Below are 16770 nucleotides of genomic sequence, written 5' to 3' on the forward strand. Positions count from 1 at the left end.
TGTATGAGCCAATTAATTCTCCTTTTTCGTAAGCCAGAAGTCAGGTTTTCTGTCACAACAGAGAGTCCCTACCAAGACACAGCTGTCACTCAGACCTCTTCTACTCACAGAGCAAAGAAACAGAAGATCTGATACCATGGTCGAAGACCAACTTACTAGGCCACAATTTCAACCCAATGTATCAAGAGACCCCTGAGCTGAACCCTAAGACCAATGATCCCAAACTCGCGCAAACTATAAAATTCCGTTACAACTGGGTGGACCATGATAATGCTATTTAAAAGAATTTGAAAGATGGTATGACTAATGAGAAAAAGAACCTTTCCAATTGCAATTCTTACAACCTTAAGCCTCCTTCAAGCAAATATGCCACAGAGCACTTACAGCTGCTTTTTTCTATTGTGTATACTTCTGTCATCTTCATGTTCCCAAGGAGGAACCTCCTCCCAGCATTCAGACACCACGTGAAAGGCCGTAAAGCAAAAGCTCTTGGAAGTCTTTCCCTATGCAATAACATGATCAATCTTCCGACTAAAACAGGTTATTTGATCTAAACCACATCCTATGAAACTGAAAGACCAGACCTGACCAGAACTTTGCTACCCTCTTGGTTTCAATGACTATTATTGAAACAATTTCTCTTTGGTTTCAAGTACTGAAGAGCCTATTTAGAAAGCATTCAGGTTTTGAAGACGGTGACAGGAAATGCCCATGTTAGTGTGTCTTTATTGGAAATACATTCCCTGTTGGTTGAAACTCGAGGCCCCAAGGTTTGAGTCTTTTTCTTCAAGTTACTTATTTCACAAATGTGCACTCATATGGCATGAGGCCAAAGGGTACATTAACATGGGTAAAGATAAGCAGATAATCATATAAAAAATAGAGCTTTATACCTGGTGGCTGGCATCATGGTATTACAGGCTTGGCAAAGTAAGACATCTTATGATTCCAGCCCAGTTCCCACCCTCTTCCCGCCCATACTGATCTGACAAAATTGCCACCACCTAATGGCCAATTGCAATGCTGTCTATTAAAACTCTGCCCTGGGACTTCCCTGGTGGCGCAGTGGTTAAGAATCCGCCTGCCAGTGCAGGGGACATGGGCTCGAGCCCTGGTCCGGGAAGATCCCACATGCCGCGGAGCAACTAAGCCCGTGCACCATAACTACTGAGCCTGCGCTCTAGAGCCCGCGAGCCACAACTACTGAGCCCACGCTCTGCAACAAGAGAAGCTACTGCAATGAGAAGCCCGCGCACCGCAACAAAGAGTAGCCCCCACTCGCCGCAGCTAGAGAAAGCCCACGCTCAGCAACAAAGACCCAATGCAGCCATAAATAAATAACACACACACAAAAAAATAAACTCTGCCTTAGCAGGTAGGCCCTATTTTCCAAAAAAACAATATGAGAAAATCCTAAAATAAAGCAGCAATGCCACAAGCTCTTTTTGTCACCACCTTTTAAAATCGGAAGACAGCTTTGGATCCCAAAATAAGCTGTACATATGTACACACACTCATACTCAAATTTTGCACCCCATAACTGAGGGTCCATAAAATTGCAACTTTTTTGAACTGCATGAGGGTTTTACCTGCACTGCAACCACATTCATTTCCTTCACTCAAAACCAACTGCAGATACTGCAGCTCCTACAGCTACCTTTCTGGGAAGGATAGGACATGCTTTGGATGCAGAATGACTGGGTCTGTACAGCCCAGCTCTATTCACTTCCCAGCACATCTTTAGTCACCCTGCGCCTCTGTTTTCTCACCTGAAAATTGGGACAAAGGGTCACTGTGAAGAATAAATGGCTCCTTCATATCAGATGCATCTCCTTCAAATGCTGAGATGCATTCCCTGTCCAACCAATCTAAAGTGCCCTCTCCCTTTGATCCAGCACACTATTTTATTTCTTCAGCACATACCACTCTCTGAAATTCTTGTTTGTTAACTTATTTGTTGTCCGCTCCCCCTACTAGAAGGTAACTGCCACAAGAGCAGGAATTTTATTTCATTCACCACTTTGGCTGTGCACCTAAGCTTTGTCATGTAAGCAAATGTTTTGGTAAATATCTCCTGAATAAATAATAATCACTGATATTTGTTGGGCACTTCTATCCAAGGCACTAGTCTATGCACATTTTAAATGTATTAACTCATGCTTGAATAAATGATGAGTATGGCATATTCAGCATTGTCCCTAGCACATAGTTCTCAATATCATCTGACAGCTATTCATACCAATTCTAATTATATGATGACGTTATCAAATACTCAACAGTAAAGGAAGTTGAGCCCTAAGAATGTACAGTAGAACTTAATTTCACCACTCAAGAGCTGGTTCCTAAGGTCCAATTCCTCCTGAATGCCTTGCCTCTCAACACCCCACTACCTTCAAAGAGAAAGTAGAAAATTGTCTCATTGTTCCAATTACTCCCTACCTCATCAGTTACCATATAATGTGATACTAACACAGCTTCTCAGCAGTATTGGCTCCATCTCTCCTCACTCCACAAGCTAATTTTCACCTCAAACACAGCAAAAGCCAAAATCTGAGGCTGAGCTTGGGAGATGTTCATCCTATAGTGCCTCTTTTTGACCTGTACCTTAGTCCCTGGGAAAAGAGTCACATAATAATGGAAATCATTCCTGCCTCTCCCTTGAGCAAGGGTGAAAGTCCAGACAGTTTATTCAAGCCATAGCCATGCAGCACTCTAGGAAGTTCCAAGGATTCGCCAAGCAGGTGAAGTCAGTGCAAAACCTGCTGCTGCTGGTCTGAACTGCTTCTTCTCTACCGCAATAAACAAAGAAATCACATTTAAGGTGTCTAGAGATGCAAGGGCAAAAACCAGCAGCTTTTTCGCATCCTACGTAGTGAACAAGAAGAACTCAAAGCCAGTTTTACACTTCTTAAGCCATCTTGTTCCACTGTAGTATTTTTAAAAATTCGCTTGATGACAGATTGGCTTTTAAGTCTGAGGGATGAAGCATGTACCTTGTCAAAGACGATAAGGGATGTGGACCATCGAGGTCCTCCATCTCTTTAGAACCACTGGAGACAATACACTACGTTTCATATAACAGCAAGAAAAGGACAAGACCTAAAATCCTAATCAGGGCCTTCAAAGCCAGACGTACTTGCCAAGAAAGCAAAGGGCAGATTCCACCTCTGCTGGCTGGCAGGCCAGCCCACACATTCTGCCTAGGCATGTGAAACAGTCAGCTCTTTCTCTCCCCACCCCCAGGGCCAGTATTTGGGGGTAGCAACACCAGCAAGTTTTCTAGGAGAGTATTTTATAAAAATAGAGCTTCCAACCTTAGGCTTAAAACTGAAAGGAAAAATAGCCAGAATTAGAAGTTTGTTTTAACACAATACATTGAAAATTATAAGTTTAAGTGCTGGTAGCTGGGGACAGGGATCACACTACCACATGACTTCTCAGTGAGTCATTAAAAAATAGTACAGGCTTGTTTAAAACTAACAGTGGACGTCCACTAGTAATAGAGTTAAGAAGTCCATGTATCAGACGATGGAAAACTAAACTGACACTCCTTCTGCATTTGTTTCAGCAGTGGCAGGACTGACACAAATGAATTGCAGCAGCAATTTACAAGACAGAAACTAATGTCTTGTAAACTAAACTAAAACTAAGCTAATAAACTAAACTAAGCTAATAAACGTTTTTTGAGGCTAGTCGAAGAGGAAACGTTTGAAACCCTGAACTGACTCATTTTTCAGAAGTTAAATCAGTTTAACTGGGAAGAAAAGCCTCTAAACTATAATAAATCACTAACTGAAACATTTCCGGATTCCTAACACCCATTCTTGATTAACATACCTTTGTGTCAAAAGCAAAAGCCAAGTGCCAGCATTTAACAGCAAGTTGCTACCCTTTCAGTTATGAGAATCAGCCTGGCAGAACTAGATGAGAACAACAAAAATTAATCTCCAGGCCTAGATGGATACTGTCAGGATAGTAATAAAGACCTCCCCAAAGGGCTTCTGGGTACCATAAATTATATAACAAATCTACTTCTGCCAGGCAGCCAGTATTAACTCCTATTCACCCAGGGTACTACTCAGTGTCACCAATGGGCTTATCAAAATGAAAGCGTTAACTATCCACCACTGGTCCAAAAAAGACACAGCATGTTGCTCACTGTACATCAGTTTGCTGACATCACTACTCATTACGAGAAGTCACTTAATCTTAAATACAACTTTGATACTTGTTTCTTCCAGGCCGAAAAAAATTTAAAAAAAAGAAAGGAAAATATTTCATTAACTCCTTCCTCAGTAAGTTCTTCTGACTGAATTTTTTTTATTGTCTATGATGACATTCTAGTATAACAGACAATTATTTCTCCTATGCATTCAAGACTTGAATGCATTGTACATTATTTATTCCTATGGAACATAAACATTCATGGCTCTCAAGCAGATAGTCAGAAATGACAAGCACAGAAAAGATGTTACCGTTTTAGTGACCGCATCTTGGATTAAAGTTCCAAGAAGGCAGGAAGTGTATATGGCAGCGTGAAAAGGGCTAACTGGCATCTAATAAACACTTTCTAAATTCAAACCATGTTCTACTCTTTCTCAAAATTAGGGATAATGCTTCTCAAGCCCACTTTTTTTTTTTTTTGCATTACGCGGGCCTCTCACTGTTGTGGCCTCTCCCGTTGCGGAGCACAGGCTCCGGACGCGCAGGCTCAGTGGCCATGGCTCACGGGCCCAGCCGCTCCGCGGCATGTGGGATCTTCCCAGACCGGGGCACGAACCCGTGTCCCCTGCATCGGCAGGCGGACTCTCAACCACTGCGCCACCAGGGAAGCCCCCTCAAGCCCACTTTTGAAAAATACAGAGTTTAAACTGCCTCTTTCAAAAAAGCATACTACAGTAGAGTCATTTTTTTGTTTAGTATGCATAAGTCTTTCAGACACTGCAAAATGAGAGCTTGAACTAAACCACTGTCTTTCCAACTTGAACTGCGACCTTCAGTAAGAAACACGTTACATGCTGACCAAATGCACATGTATATACACACACATACCACTCATTAAGCAGTATTTACTCTCACTTCAATGATGAACTCTGATTTATGCTATTTCTTTTTTTTTTATTTGGTTTTTAATTGTTGGTTATAATCCACTAATTAGATATGACCCATAGTAAGAAAAGCTCAAGATCAAACCTAAAGGTTCCCTCCAATATAGTTATTGTGCCAGACACAATGCTAGGCATTTTATAGTCGTGACAGCAGTTAATCCCTACAGCTACCCTAGGAGGTTGGTACTTTTTTAAACTGAGAAATTTAAAAATATTGTATTACTTGGGCTTCCTTGGTGGTGCAGTGGTTAAGAATCCGCCTGCCGATGCAGGGGACACGGGTTCGTGCCCCAGTCTGGGAAGAGCCCACATGCCGCAGAGCAGCTGGGCCCGTGAGCCATGGCTGCTGAGCCTGCGCGTCCGCAGCCTGTGCTCCGCAATGGGAGAGGCCACAACAGTGAGAGGCCCGCGTACCGCAAAAAAAAAAAAAAAAATTGTATTACTTCATTTAAAATATCAATAATATACACACTGCTATGTTTAAAATAGATAACCAACAAGGACCTACTGTATAGCACAGGGAACTCTGTAATAACCTAAATGGGAAAAGAATTAGAAAAAGGATACATGTATATGTATAATCACTTTGCTGTACACCTGAAATTAACACAACATTGTTAATCAACTATACTCCAATATAAAATAAAAACTGGGGACTTCCCTGGCAGTCCAGTGGTTAAGACTTCACCTTCCAATGCAGGGGGTATGGGTTTGATCCCTGGTCAGGGAGCTAAGATCCCACATGCCTCTTGGCCAAAAAACCAAAACAGAAGCAATATTGTAACAAATTCAATAAAGACTTTAAAAATGGTCCACATAAAAAAAAAAAAAACTTCAAAAAATTAAATTAAAATATTAAAAAATACACACCATGTGTTACCATATGACATATGTATGCATTTTAAGCAAGGTTATCGAAGTATGTATAGTACAAAGAATAAAATATTGAAGACTTAGGAAAAGGGGAAGTCCGTATAGGAAAAAAAATAATAGCCTCTAAAAAATATAAATAAATAAAATATCAATAATAAACCATGGCATGTTAACATAAACAACATTTTTATGAAAAATAACTGTATTTCCAAAAACTTAATGAGAAGAGTGACACTGTTTTACACTTTTGCAAGTGTCCCTAAGGTCTGGCTTAAAAGAAGACAGCTCATTTCCCATATATGCTTCTCCATTCAATCTTTTGTGATATAACATGTCATGTAGCCTCTATAAAACTCATGGGAGAATGAAAGTAAAAAGGACAAATGATGTTAGTATTATTAAGAAGAGAATCTGATCTTCCAGATCCTATGAAAGTGTCTTGGGGATCCTCCTAAAAGAGCCTCTGGGACTGAGGCCGGTACTCTTGATATTCCTATTTTACAGAAGAGGAAATAAGCTCAGAAATAAAGTACCTTACTCAAGTCCCTACACTGTAGCACAGACAGAGAAGCTCAGCCAACATTCCATCAGCTCCCCCAGTTTCCCAGCCTCTTCAGTTAGATGGGGAAATGTATCTATTTCTGGCCAAACAGCTGTAGGCAGAAATGACACAGTGAGCTGTAGACAGATGTGATACTTATTTCCCAGCCCAAGCACAGAGCTGGCATATGACATCCCAGCCATCTCTTCCCTTGCCATGGTGACCAAGACAGTTCAGCATACGATACAGCACACGATAGTGGAACCCCTATCAGCTTGGGTCCCTGAGGGACTGTATGGAGCAGAGCACCCTTGAGCCTAAAACCCATGTGGGACATGCAAGCAGTAAACATTCATCAGATTATGCCAAACTTTGTAAGTTCTAACTCCCTAATTTTACAGTTCAGCCCCCTGCCACCTTTACTGCAGTATTCTCACAGTTTACCTACTTCTGGGATTGCTCCCTCCAGTGTCTTCCACACTGCCACTGGATTGATCTTTTTAACACACATATAGCCCGTGTGAATATGCCATGTCCCTACTCAAAATTATTTAATAGCTCCCCTTCATCTACAAAATAAAATCCAAATTTAATAAGGCATACAAGGCTCTTCTGAATTTGGCCTCAATTACTGTTATTCTCCCGCTCTCATTCCACATCCCTCAGGCATACTGAAACATGTGCCATTCCCCAAGATGCCATGGCCTCTCATGCCTCTGTAGTTTTACACATACTGCTACCTGTGCTTGGAATGCTTCCTCTCTCTAGTCTCGGTCTTTTGAGCCCAGGTCAGATTTTACTTCTCACAGGACTCCTCTCCTGACTCCTTCAAGTTGACCTAGACCCTCTTTGTCCCTTCACACCTTCATTTATAGCACTAACATTTTGGGCACAGGTTTCACAACATTTTCTATTTGTTGTTCTATCTGTTTTCATACCATAAGGTCCTTAAGAACAAGGTCCACAAAAGGCACTCAAATTTACTGGAATTAAAAACTGGCAACATATAAACATATTTATTTTTCCTGAAGCACCATGCATCCAATCCTAGAGTTCGCCCTTAAGAAAAATTCAGATTACACATACTTCACTTTGAAGTCAGTGATGAGAGAATCAAGTTTGGAGGCCAAGATCTAGAAGACAAGTTTTGAGTTTCAGAAGTTCTCTGTGAATGATCCACATTCCATCTGGAAAAGCTGGTTCCTTGCTCATATGTCTAACTTGAAAACTACATAGTCTGGTTCTTCTTAGAAAATAGTTTGTATCTGTTTGGAAACCTTGAGTACCATTAAAGTGTGTTTTTAAAGGTTTTGTCCTGTTAAGCCTCTATTGTAAGCCTCTATTAAGCCTCTTTTGCTTAAGCAGCCTGAGTCAAAAGTACTAAATACTTGAGATGTTCAGAACTTGGTGTTGAGTGAGTCAATTTAAGCATTGTATGCAAACAGTAAAGCTTCAAATCAGAAAAAGGAGGAGCTTAGGCCAAGCTGCTTCAGAGGGAAGGAAAAACTGCTTCCAAATGGGGAAAAGGCTACAGGAAAAGATTTTTACCTGTTGCTTAACTTTTTATTATCTCTTTCTGCTACGCCACAGAATGGTTGTGAGCTGGAAACTTAGAAAAGCAAATGTTCTGATAAATTAAGCAATTCCGGTTCTTTGACAGGGAGGTTTAAAGTCAAGAGTTAATAAAGAAAGTGTTCGAGTACACCTTTTTTTTTGACTTGAAGGTAACCATGAAAGTTCAAGTTTCCAGCATCCTAAAAAGGCTTTACTTTAGAAGTGAAAAGACTCCAGATGAATTAAAAGGTTAGTCTACCATAAGAAAACCAAAGTGGTGCTGGAAACATGTAAGAATGGTCTGAACTCTACCACTATGTTTGCACATCTTTCATTCTGACTCAAAATTATATTTATCTTTTTAAATGTATGGTCTTGAATGCTTATACTTATACTTATACTTGAATGCTTATACCATAATCTATGGGGATTATACTACCACGGAGATAATTATTTGTATGATTGGGAAAGAACAGTTCTTTATGTGGCTTTCATCTTTAAAAGCCCAACTATTCAGCTGCCCTCAAGAAATCTTAACCAAGACTCATTGATCCAATGGCAATTTCCCAAGAAGAGAAGGTATTAAACAACCTCACTCTAGGTTTGCAAATCCTAGTCTGTAGACCAAAGGTAAATGTCACAACCCCTGCATATCCCCTTTCAGAATATCTCCACACTCATCAGCAATTATCTATAAATAATGACTAGCCTCTGCACCAAGGGAAATGGACTCTGTCAGAAACCTGACATCTACCTTTAAGTAAGGTGGGTCTTGTGAATTTGTGCAAAGGATGAATGTCATGCATGTCATGAAACAGATTTTAGTAAGAAAAGAGATTTTTAGTCCTGCAAAATATAGCCCTGAGTACAGGCTTTTTCCCTTTTCCAATGTGCCAAATAACACAGGTCACTACTTCTCAGGAGAGAAGATAGTATGAATGACAAAACCAAAATTTACAAAGTCTGAGAGTTTCTGGCTTGGAACATTAGATTCCACCTCAATCGGGAAACATCTTAGAGTTTCTCATCATGAAATCATGTCGAAATTTTGTATTAAATAAATGAAGGAAAAAAATGAAGGAGAAAAAAAATCTTGGGTTACATCACTGTCACCATTTTGTTCTTTTTTAACCTAATCTTGACTAGATAACACAGAAAGATAACAGACTTGGAACCATCTTTATAGCAATTTTTAAAAACTACAATTTGAAACATTCAACAGTTTATGACAAGGAGCTATACCAGATGCATGGCCCTTTACGTTGAGGTAACTATAGAACAAAATCACTTGCAGAACAGAGGCTAACAACCAAATGTAGATAATGAAAGATGACAGCGTTAATATACACAGAAAGTGTCAAGGGAACACAGGTAATTAAGGCTTAAAAAAAAAAAGAAAAGAAAAACTCAAGGAACCATAGACTACATCTGAAAGCAGCTTTCTTGCTCCTATTATGCAATAAAGATTTCATTCTTATTCTGGGTTTTTGCTTAAAAAGAAAGTACCTCCCACAAGTTTATTTCATTTCTACCACTGCTCATTTTACTTCTCAAGACCCCCAGTACACTGAGTTATGACCAATACAACAAAAAGTGAAATGAAATTTTAAATAAACCTTGCCTCAGAGTTTATCTTCATTTTAGGGCACACATCACACTGCACCTTTAAAGTAGCTAACAGCAAGAAGTAACGTATAGATCATTAGAATGCGACAGAGTCTCGGCCTTCCAGAACCTAGAACACATGCACAGGCATGTGTTCAAGAGACAGGGATGGCCTTTTCTCCCTCCCCAACGAACAAATGGAACCCCTAACTCCTACAATGGTGAGTTCCAACAGCAAAGAGTGAAAGGAACTAAAGATCAATCCAGATTTCAAGGAAATTCCTAAAAGTGAAAGAGGAAGCAACATTATTCATTTTTTATTATTTAAGAAAAGCCACCCCCACTAATGTCTACGATAATTTAAACTCTACACAACCAACTTATAGGCATTTTCACCATGAATGCACAAATATAAATCTGTCAATTTGCTTGAGTTAGGCAAGTTTTTAAAGTCACTCATATTTGGACCTGTCCTATTGTGTCCATCACCACAAAGTCTTCATGAAGGTGCCACATCACTGCACTAGAATTAGAGTCTCAGAACTTATAAACTTCAGCCATTCCTACACAACCTTTATGATCTTACATATCCATTTACCATCCCAACTACTGCTCCCCTAAGATTTTTCTTAAAAGCTTAAAAAAAATCACATCCACTTTAAATATCACCCTAAGCGACATGATCCATGAAGTCATAGGTCTAATATGCTAGTTATGTTTTCATTAATACACATTAAAATATAGAATAAGCGAAAAGTATTCATCCAGCAAAAATCATCTCACGTACCATCAATAGTATAAAAAACACACCCTTGCATGCTCATTTCAGCAGCACATATACTAAGAATGTAACCAAAGCCACACTTCGGGAAAGTGATTTAGTCCCAAATCCTTTGTCGCAGCTAAGGAAACACTTAAAGAGGGGCTATAGCTTGCCCAAGGACACACAGAACTGGTGGCAGAGTCTAGACTAGAATCTAGTACTTAGTCCAATGGTGGTCCACTAGAATAGAATCTCCAGATGGGTAAGCTACAAGGAGAATTAGACCTGGCCTTCGGGGACTTCCCCAAAAAGTGAACCTCAAGCAGTTGGTAAGCCCTTTGCCAGTGGATCCGGGTTTTTCATTTTCTCCGAGAAGCAACTATAACATGATACTTGCCAGCTGACTCTCAAAGATTGTCTGGACCGACTGAAATAAATCTGTTGTTTCCTTCCCAAAGTCTCATGCGGTTTTGCCCAACTCATTGAACCTCAAGGCATACTGCCAATGATAAAAATGTCTCCTGGATCAGTTTCCCATTTTCTTTTTTTTTTTGCGGTACACGGGCCTCTCACTGTTGTGGCCTCTCCCGTTGCGGAGCACAGGCTCCGGACGCGCAGGCTCAGCGGCCATGGCTCACGGGCCCAGCCGCTCTGCTCCACAGCACGTGGGATCCTCCCGGACCGGGGCACGAACCCGCGTCCCCTGCATCGGCAGGCGGACTCTCAACCACTGCGCCACCAGGGAAGCCCAGTTTCCCATTTTTTGATCCAACAATATTCTAGCCACTGAGCCCCTGTCCCCGTTGCTAGATTCATGCATGCTCTATATGGTTTCAGGAGGAAGATTTTCCATCTCTGGGTTTTAGGCCAGCTTTGGAAACAGGCTGGAAGTTTCCATTACAGAGTTACTCCTGTATTTCCCAGATACCCAGAGCAGGTTTTATTTTCGAGTGATAGATAACTTGTGTCTACTGTGTGCCTAGCAATGTTTTATACACTGTCTCATACTTCCCATATAAGAGAAGGTAAAATGATATAGTTCCTGGCCCTTTGGGAGCTGCCAATCCCTGTCAGCTTAGCTATATATGCATGTAGCTAATAATAACTAATGTTATTAAATGTTTATCTATATGCCAGGCAATGTGCCATGTCCTGCAAATGTACTGTCTTACTGACTCCTCACAACTACTTACTGTTATTATCCTCTCTTAATACATGAAAGAAACAAGGCTTAGAGATGTTAAGTGGCTCATCCAAGGTCAAGTGGCAAGCCGATGGTAAAGTTCAAATGCAAACCCAGACTCCAGGCTGAAGCTCTTAACCAGCGCACTATGAACACCTGAATCTTTGAAGTCACACTGAAAGGAAACGTGATTTCTGTATATCTGATTTCCTATAAGTGAGCTCCTTTCTTGCATTAGGGAGCTGTAGAGGTAGTGCACCTGTTAAATTCAATATATAACACATTCTAGGAGTGCCATTTCATACTGATTGAGGGAAGAGTTTGCTCCTTGTAATCTGAAGCTATGCAATTTGCACTCTCTTGACACACCCCCCAAAAAAACCTCCATCAAATTAACAGTAAATGCATAGTTACTTATCATCTAAATCAACTTTAGGTAACCTTATTCCTACTTATGGGATGCAAAACTGGAGTATTAATGTGATGTAATACAAAATATATTTGGTCTTTGTCCCCAGTTCCTACCAGAGCTCCTAAAACCCTTGAAATTTCCTTACTGATAGGCTCCTTTGTTTTTCATAAGGAGCAGGGTTTGGACCACATCTGAGTTTATGCTAAGAGGTGACTCAGGGTGGGCCCTTTTGATAGTTTTAAGAGAGATGCTGGCCACACTAGAAAGACCAGGCACATGACTGGAACTTTCAGGCCCACCTCCAGCCCATAAGGAAGGGAAGGGTAGTTGAAGTTTCATCACCAAAGGCCAATGCTTTTATCAATTTTGCCTACACAAAGGAACCTCAACTGAAATTGAAACAAGGCTAGGGGAGCTTCAGGGTTGGTGAACACATTGATGTGCTGGGAGGCTGGCATGCTCAGAGGGGACACGGAAGCTCTGTGCCCCCAATTCAAATCTTGCCCTATACATCTCTTCCATTTGGCTGTTCCTGAGTTATAACCTTTATAATGTAACTGTATTCATAAATATCATGTTTTATCAGCTCTATGAGTCATATGTTCTAGCAAATTATCGAACCTGGGGGAGGGTGGTCGTGGGAAATTTGTACTCTGCCAGGCAGAAGTGCAGGTAGGTAACTTGAGACCTGATACTTGGGGCTGGCACCTGAAGTGGGGCAATCTTGTGAGACTCAGTCATTAGCCTATGGGGTCTGCACAAACTCCAGGCAGTTTGTGTCAGAAGTGAATTGTTGGACACTCAGTGATGTCAGAGAATTGTTGCAGGAATGTCATAATTAACCTCAGAAAAAGAGGTCCACATTACAACCAACTTAACTGATGCTTACAAGGCACCTCCGTACTTGATCTAATCATTAAATCTATAGCTGTCACCAATTCAGAGTAGTGCTTGCTGTTTTCAGCACTAGAAGGAAATTTGGGCTTCTGTCAGATCCACAAGTACCTGGTAGAATAAAATTTCTTATACATGACTAAAGAATTAATTTGACCTGCTAAAGAGCCCAGGGAATGTTGTAGAAATATGGAGTCAAAATGTATTTTCTTTAATTAATCATTTTAGTTGTGATTTATTTCCCATTTATTATAGTCCCTATAAAAGAATCATGAATTACCTCAATAGTTTATATGTAACTGTTCCCTTTGGATAACAGACATTGTTAAATGACAATCACCACCACCTAGTATTATGTACTTTAACTCAAACTCTAACAGACCCAGGGACATTACGTTCTCTCTTGTTTACCAACTTCTTATTTGTCAAAAGCAAAAGTCAAAAGAGCGATCTCAAAAAAGTTAGGCCAGTACTCCATAAGCAGTCAATCATGACCAACTAGTCAATCTTGAAGATCAATCTGGTCAAACCGGATACTGCATCCCTGCACTCAACCCTCCCCATCAGGAATACACTTTCCAGTCAGGGGAGAGAGTACTGTGGTCAGGGTCCCGGTCAGGGCCAATGAATTACTCAACTCCATAGGTCCCCCTCCCCCTCCCTGTGAATGGCGTTCCCTGGCACTGGGCAATCTTGTGGGCCTGCTCCTTCCTGACCCACTCTTCCCCCATCAAGTGCCATTGTCAGCAATTTCCACCCTTCCCCAGCTGGACCATCAATGGGCATTTCTCTTCACCCCGTACACACAGCCCACAATATCACCACCACCACCCTGCCCCGCAAAGGCCGGCTCCCTTACATGTTCTCCTCCCCACAATGGAACCCACCTATCTAAATGTCTCTAGAAAGGTCTTTAGACTTTTCTCTTTCATAAAATGTTAGTAAACCCCCAAGCAAAATTCTCCTACCATAGACATCAGCTATAACCAACTGTTTTGAGTAAATGACTAGACAAGTGACAAGTTATTTCAAAGATAAACTAATTTACTAGGAGAAAAAGAACCACAGAAACATTCTTTAAAATGAACACAGAACATTCACTACACATCACTCCTCACTTTTGAATTACACTCACTTAGAATAAAGAAAATCACTACAACTGGGGAAAATGCCTCCTTTGAGGACCTGGAACTTCTAGCATGTCCACAATCCTGCCACCTAGAACCCATGCTGCCAGGGTCCCAGCACCCTCACTGCAGTGGTATTCCTCGCCTTCCCTTCCTATTTAAAGAGGAGCCACTAGGTAGTCATCAAGTAGATATAAAGTAAATGCTTAACTGAAAACAAATTTGCTTCACAGATTTTTTAGAAAAAAGAATATGGTGATTGTAGTTATTCCCACAGAGACATTCTAAAGCTTTTCTGTCAGTGGGTATACCTGGATTTTCCTTTTCAGATTCCAGGGCAGGTCACTGGAAATGGGAATATTCAGGTCAGCATTTTTTTTTTTTTTTTTTTTTTTTTTGGCGGTACGCAGGCCTCTCACTGTTGTGGCCTCTCCCGGTGCGGAGCACAGGCTCCGGACGCGCAGGCTCAGCAGCCATGGCTCACAGGCCCAGCTGCTCCGCGGCATGTGGGATCCTCCCGGATCGGGGCACGAACCCGTGTCCCCTGCATCTGCAGGCAGACTCTCAACCACTGCGCCACCAGGGAAGCCCGAGGTCAGCATTTTGCACAGGCATTCTGGACAGCATGCCACTAGCTTATCTTAAGAACTTAGAGTGATAAAGCCTCCACTTCTGTTTGAAAGTACTATCATCACTTTCAGAAATATTCTGAGGAGGAAAGGCCAGCTACTTACTAGTACTATTACCATCAATAACTTCACATATGTTTCAAAACTGGTTATAAGGATTTTTCTCTGAAAGAACAGTAGTGGGTGACAAACTGTTTGAGTAAAGAGCCAGTAATATAAAAGACCAAACACCAAGGATTCAATTAAACTCAAACTCCATTGAGTGCCTACAATGTCATATTTGAGGCAATGTAGTAAATGAGAAAACAAAATTAGTGCAGAGAAAGTCCTATTCTAGTCCTGTAGCTGCCAGTACCTTGCTCTGTAACTTTAAGCAAGTTTACTAACCTTTCTAGATTTCCATTTACCTACTGCTTTTTGATCTGTTTTCAGCCTCAAAACATTTTGACTGAAATCTTACGGGGAAACCCAATAGAACAGAATATCAAGGTACCTTCTGCAGAGTGAAGCATGGTGGGGGGGGCGGGGCAGTGAAGTAGAAGGAAGACAGTGAGATGAGGGGGCATACGCCAGAAATGATCCCTGAGAGGGCTCCACATAGCCCAGTTTGAAAGACTATCATGCCAGATATTCTAAGGTTCTTTGAGGATCTTCTTCCTGCTTCTTCCTTAACTGGAGAAAGAATTAAATGCATTCAATATAGTAAATGCTATGACTTGAGTCTTATTCAGAATCAAAATTACAGGTCACACACCAACCCACTTTAGGCAAACACTGCAGAATCCAAACCCTTCATCAACCAACAAGAGCTAAAAGCTATAACCAAACCCTGCGGTCTTGATATGGTGGAAGCAATCTACTACTAAAATAAGGAAAGCAAGTTTTTCCAACACACTGTGTCCTAGACTGACCAGCAGAGATTAGGGCAAAAATGAGAAGTCCTACACTATGCAGTGATGCTATCCAAGATCCTTGATCAGTCATCATATATCTGGTCTGGATCTCCAGGCCTCAGTGACAGAATTATTTCCAGTCCCCAGGTCCTGAGGCTGAGCCCTCCAGCAGAGCAGGGAGAACAGGAACATGGATTATGCTTCCCAGCACTATGCAACCTAAGCTTCCACGATGCAATTCAGCCTGAAACCCACCAACACAGCACGAGTCAAAGGACACTCCTGAGCAAGGACAAGCCATCGGGAAGTCAGGAGTCGTCAACATGATGCCTACTTTTTCGTGTAATCAGGTTGGTATCAGGGCACTGGCCATAGATGGCTTACTTTGCTACAAGGGCTAATCACCACCTCAAGATTCCTTGACTGAGCTTCCCTACTCTGATGTCTGGTATTTAAATAGTTTCATTTGCACACATCTTAAAGAAGAGGATTTGGCATTTCCCTCCTCCCATTTTCTCCTTTCTACATATCACAACTTCAAAGAATTAGAGTTTGAGCCACTTCCACTAAATTAATATGTTAAGTTCTTATTTGTAATCATTCACTAATCATTCACCTAGAAAAACAGATACAAGAACTAGTAAAACTAGATTTTAATTGAAAGACACTAACTCAATAAAACACCCTGGTCCATTGTGCAGAGAGCTTCAGAACACTGTTCCAACATTTAGGGAGAATTGATCCTGGTTCACTGGTATCAACATCTGTAAATAGACACAAAGAGGTAACTGTAAGTTATCAAGAACTGGGGAAATAGGAGTCACCACATAATTACCATTGTTTCAATCTGAGTTACCACATCTTCATCTTAAAACAACTGGCAGCCAGTGTACAATTAACTGTCCTTACTGTAAAGATATCAAAACAGTAGAAAATCAGATTAATTTTAAGTCATCTAATGCAATGCATAACACCCACAACTCCAAAAGTAAGTGGAATCAACTCTTCTTTAAGAAGAGTTTGTCCAAAAGCCCTGGGAGTTTGAGAAACAAATCCACTAGTACCCTAGATTAAAAGGCCAGTTCAGGGGACTTCCCTGGTGGCGCAGTGGTTAAGATGCCGTGCTCCCAATGCAGGGGGCCCGGGTTCAATTCCCTGATTAGGGAACTAGATCTCACATGTGTGTGA

General features: G+C 41.1%; 2 protein-coding genes across 6 annotated transcripts in view; one reads left to right on the forward strand and one right to left on the reverse strand.

Annotated features, from left to right (window-relative positions):
• Positions 1–12538, forward strand: part of REXO5 (RNA exonuclease 5) — a 77611-nt gene extending 65073 nt beyond the window's left edge. The window contains exon 19 of the mRNA XM_060124016.1: positions 11667–12538. Within this exon, the coding sequence (XP_059979999.1) occupies positions 11667–11679 (13 nt within the window). The 3' untranslated portion in view covers positions 11680–12538. The remainder of the gene's footprint in view (positions 1–11666) is intronic.
• Positions 1–16770, reverse strand: part of DCUN1D3 (defective in cullin neddylation 1 domain containing 3) — a 34118-nt gene that overhangs the window by 12714 nt on the left and 4634 nt on the right. For 2 of the 5 annotated variants that reach the window (XM_060124026.1, XM_060124027.1), the window contains exon 2: positions 16255–16346. The exons of the other annotated variants lie outside the window; for them this stretch is intronic. The gene's annotated coding sequence lies outside the window, so the exon portion shown is untranslated. The remainder of the gene's footprint in view (positions 1–16254; positions 16347–16770) is intronic. 5 annotated transcript variants of the gene reach the window in all.

This window comes from Lagenorhynchus albirostris, chromosome 15, assembly GCF_949774975.1.
Source record: "Lagenorhynchus albirostris chromosome 15, mLagAlb1.1, whole genome shotgun sequence".
NCBI lineage: Eukaryota > Metazoa > Chordata > Mammalia > Artiodactyla > Delphinidae > Lagenorhynchus > Lagenorhynchus albirostris.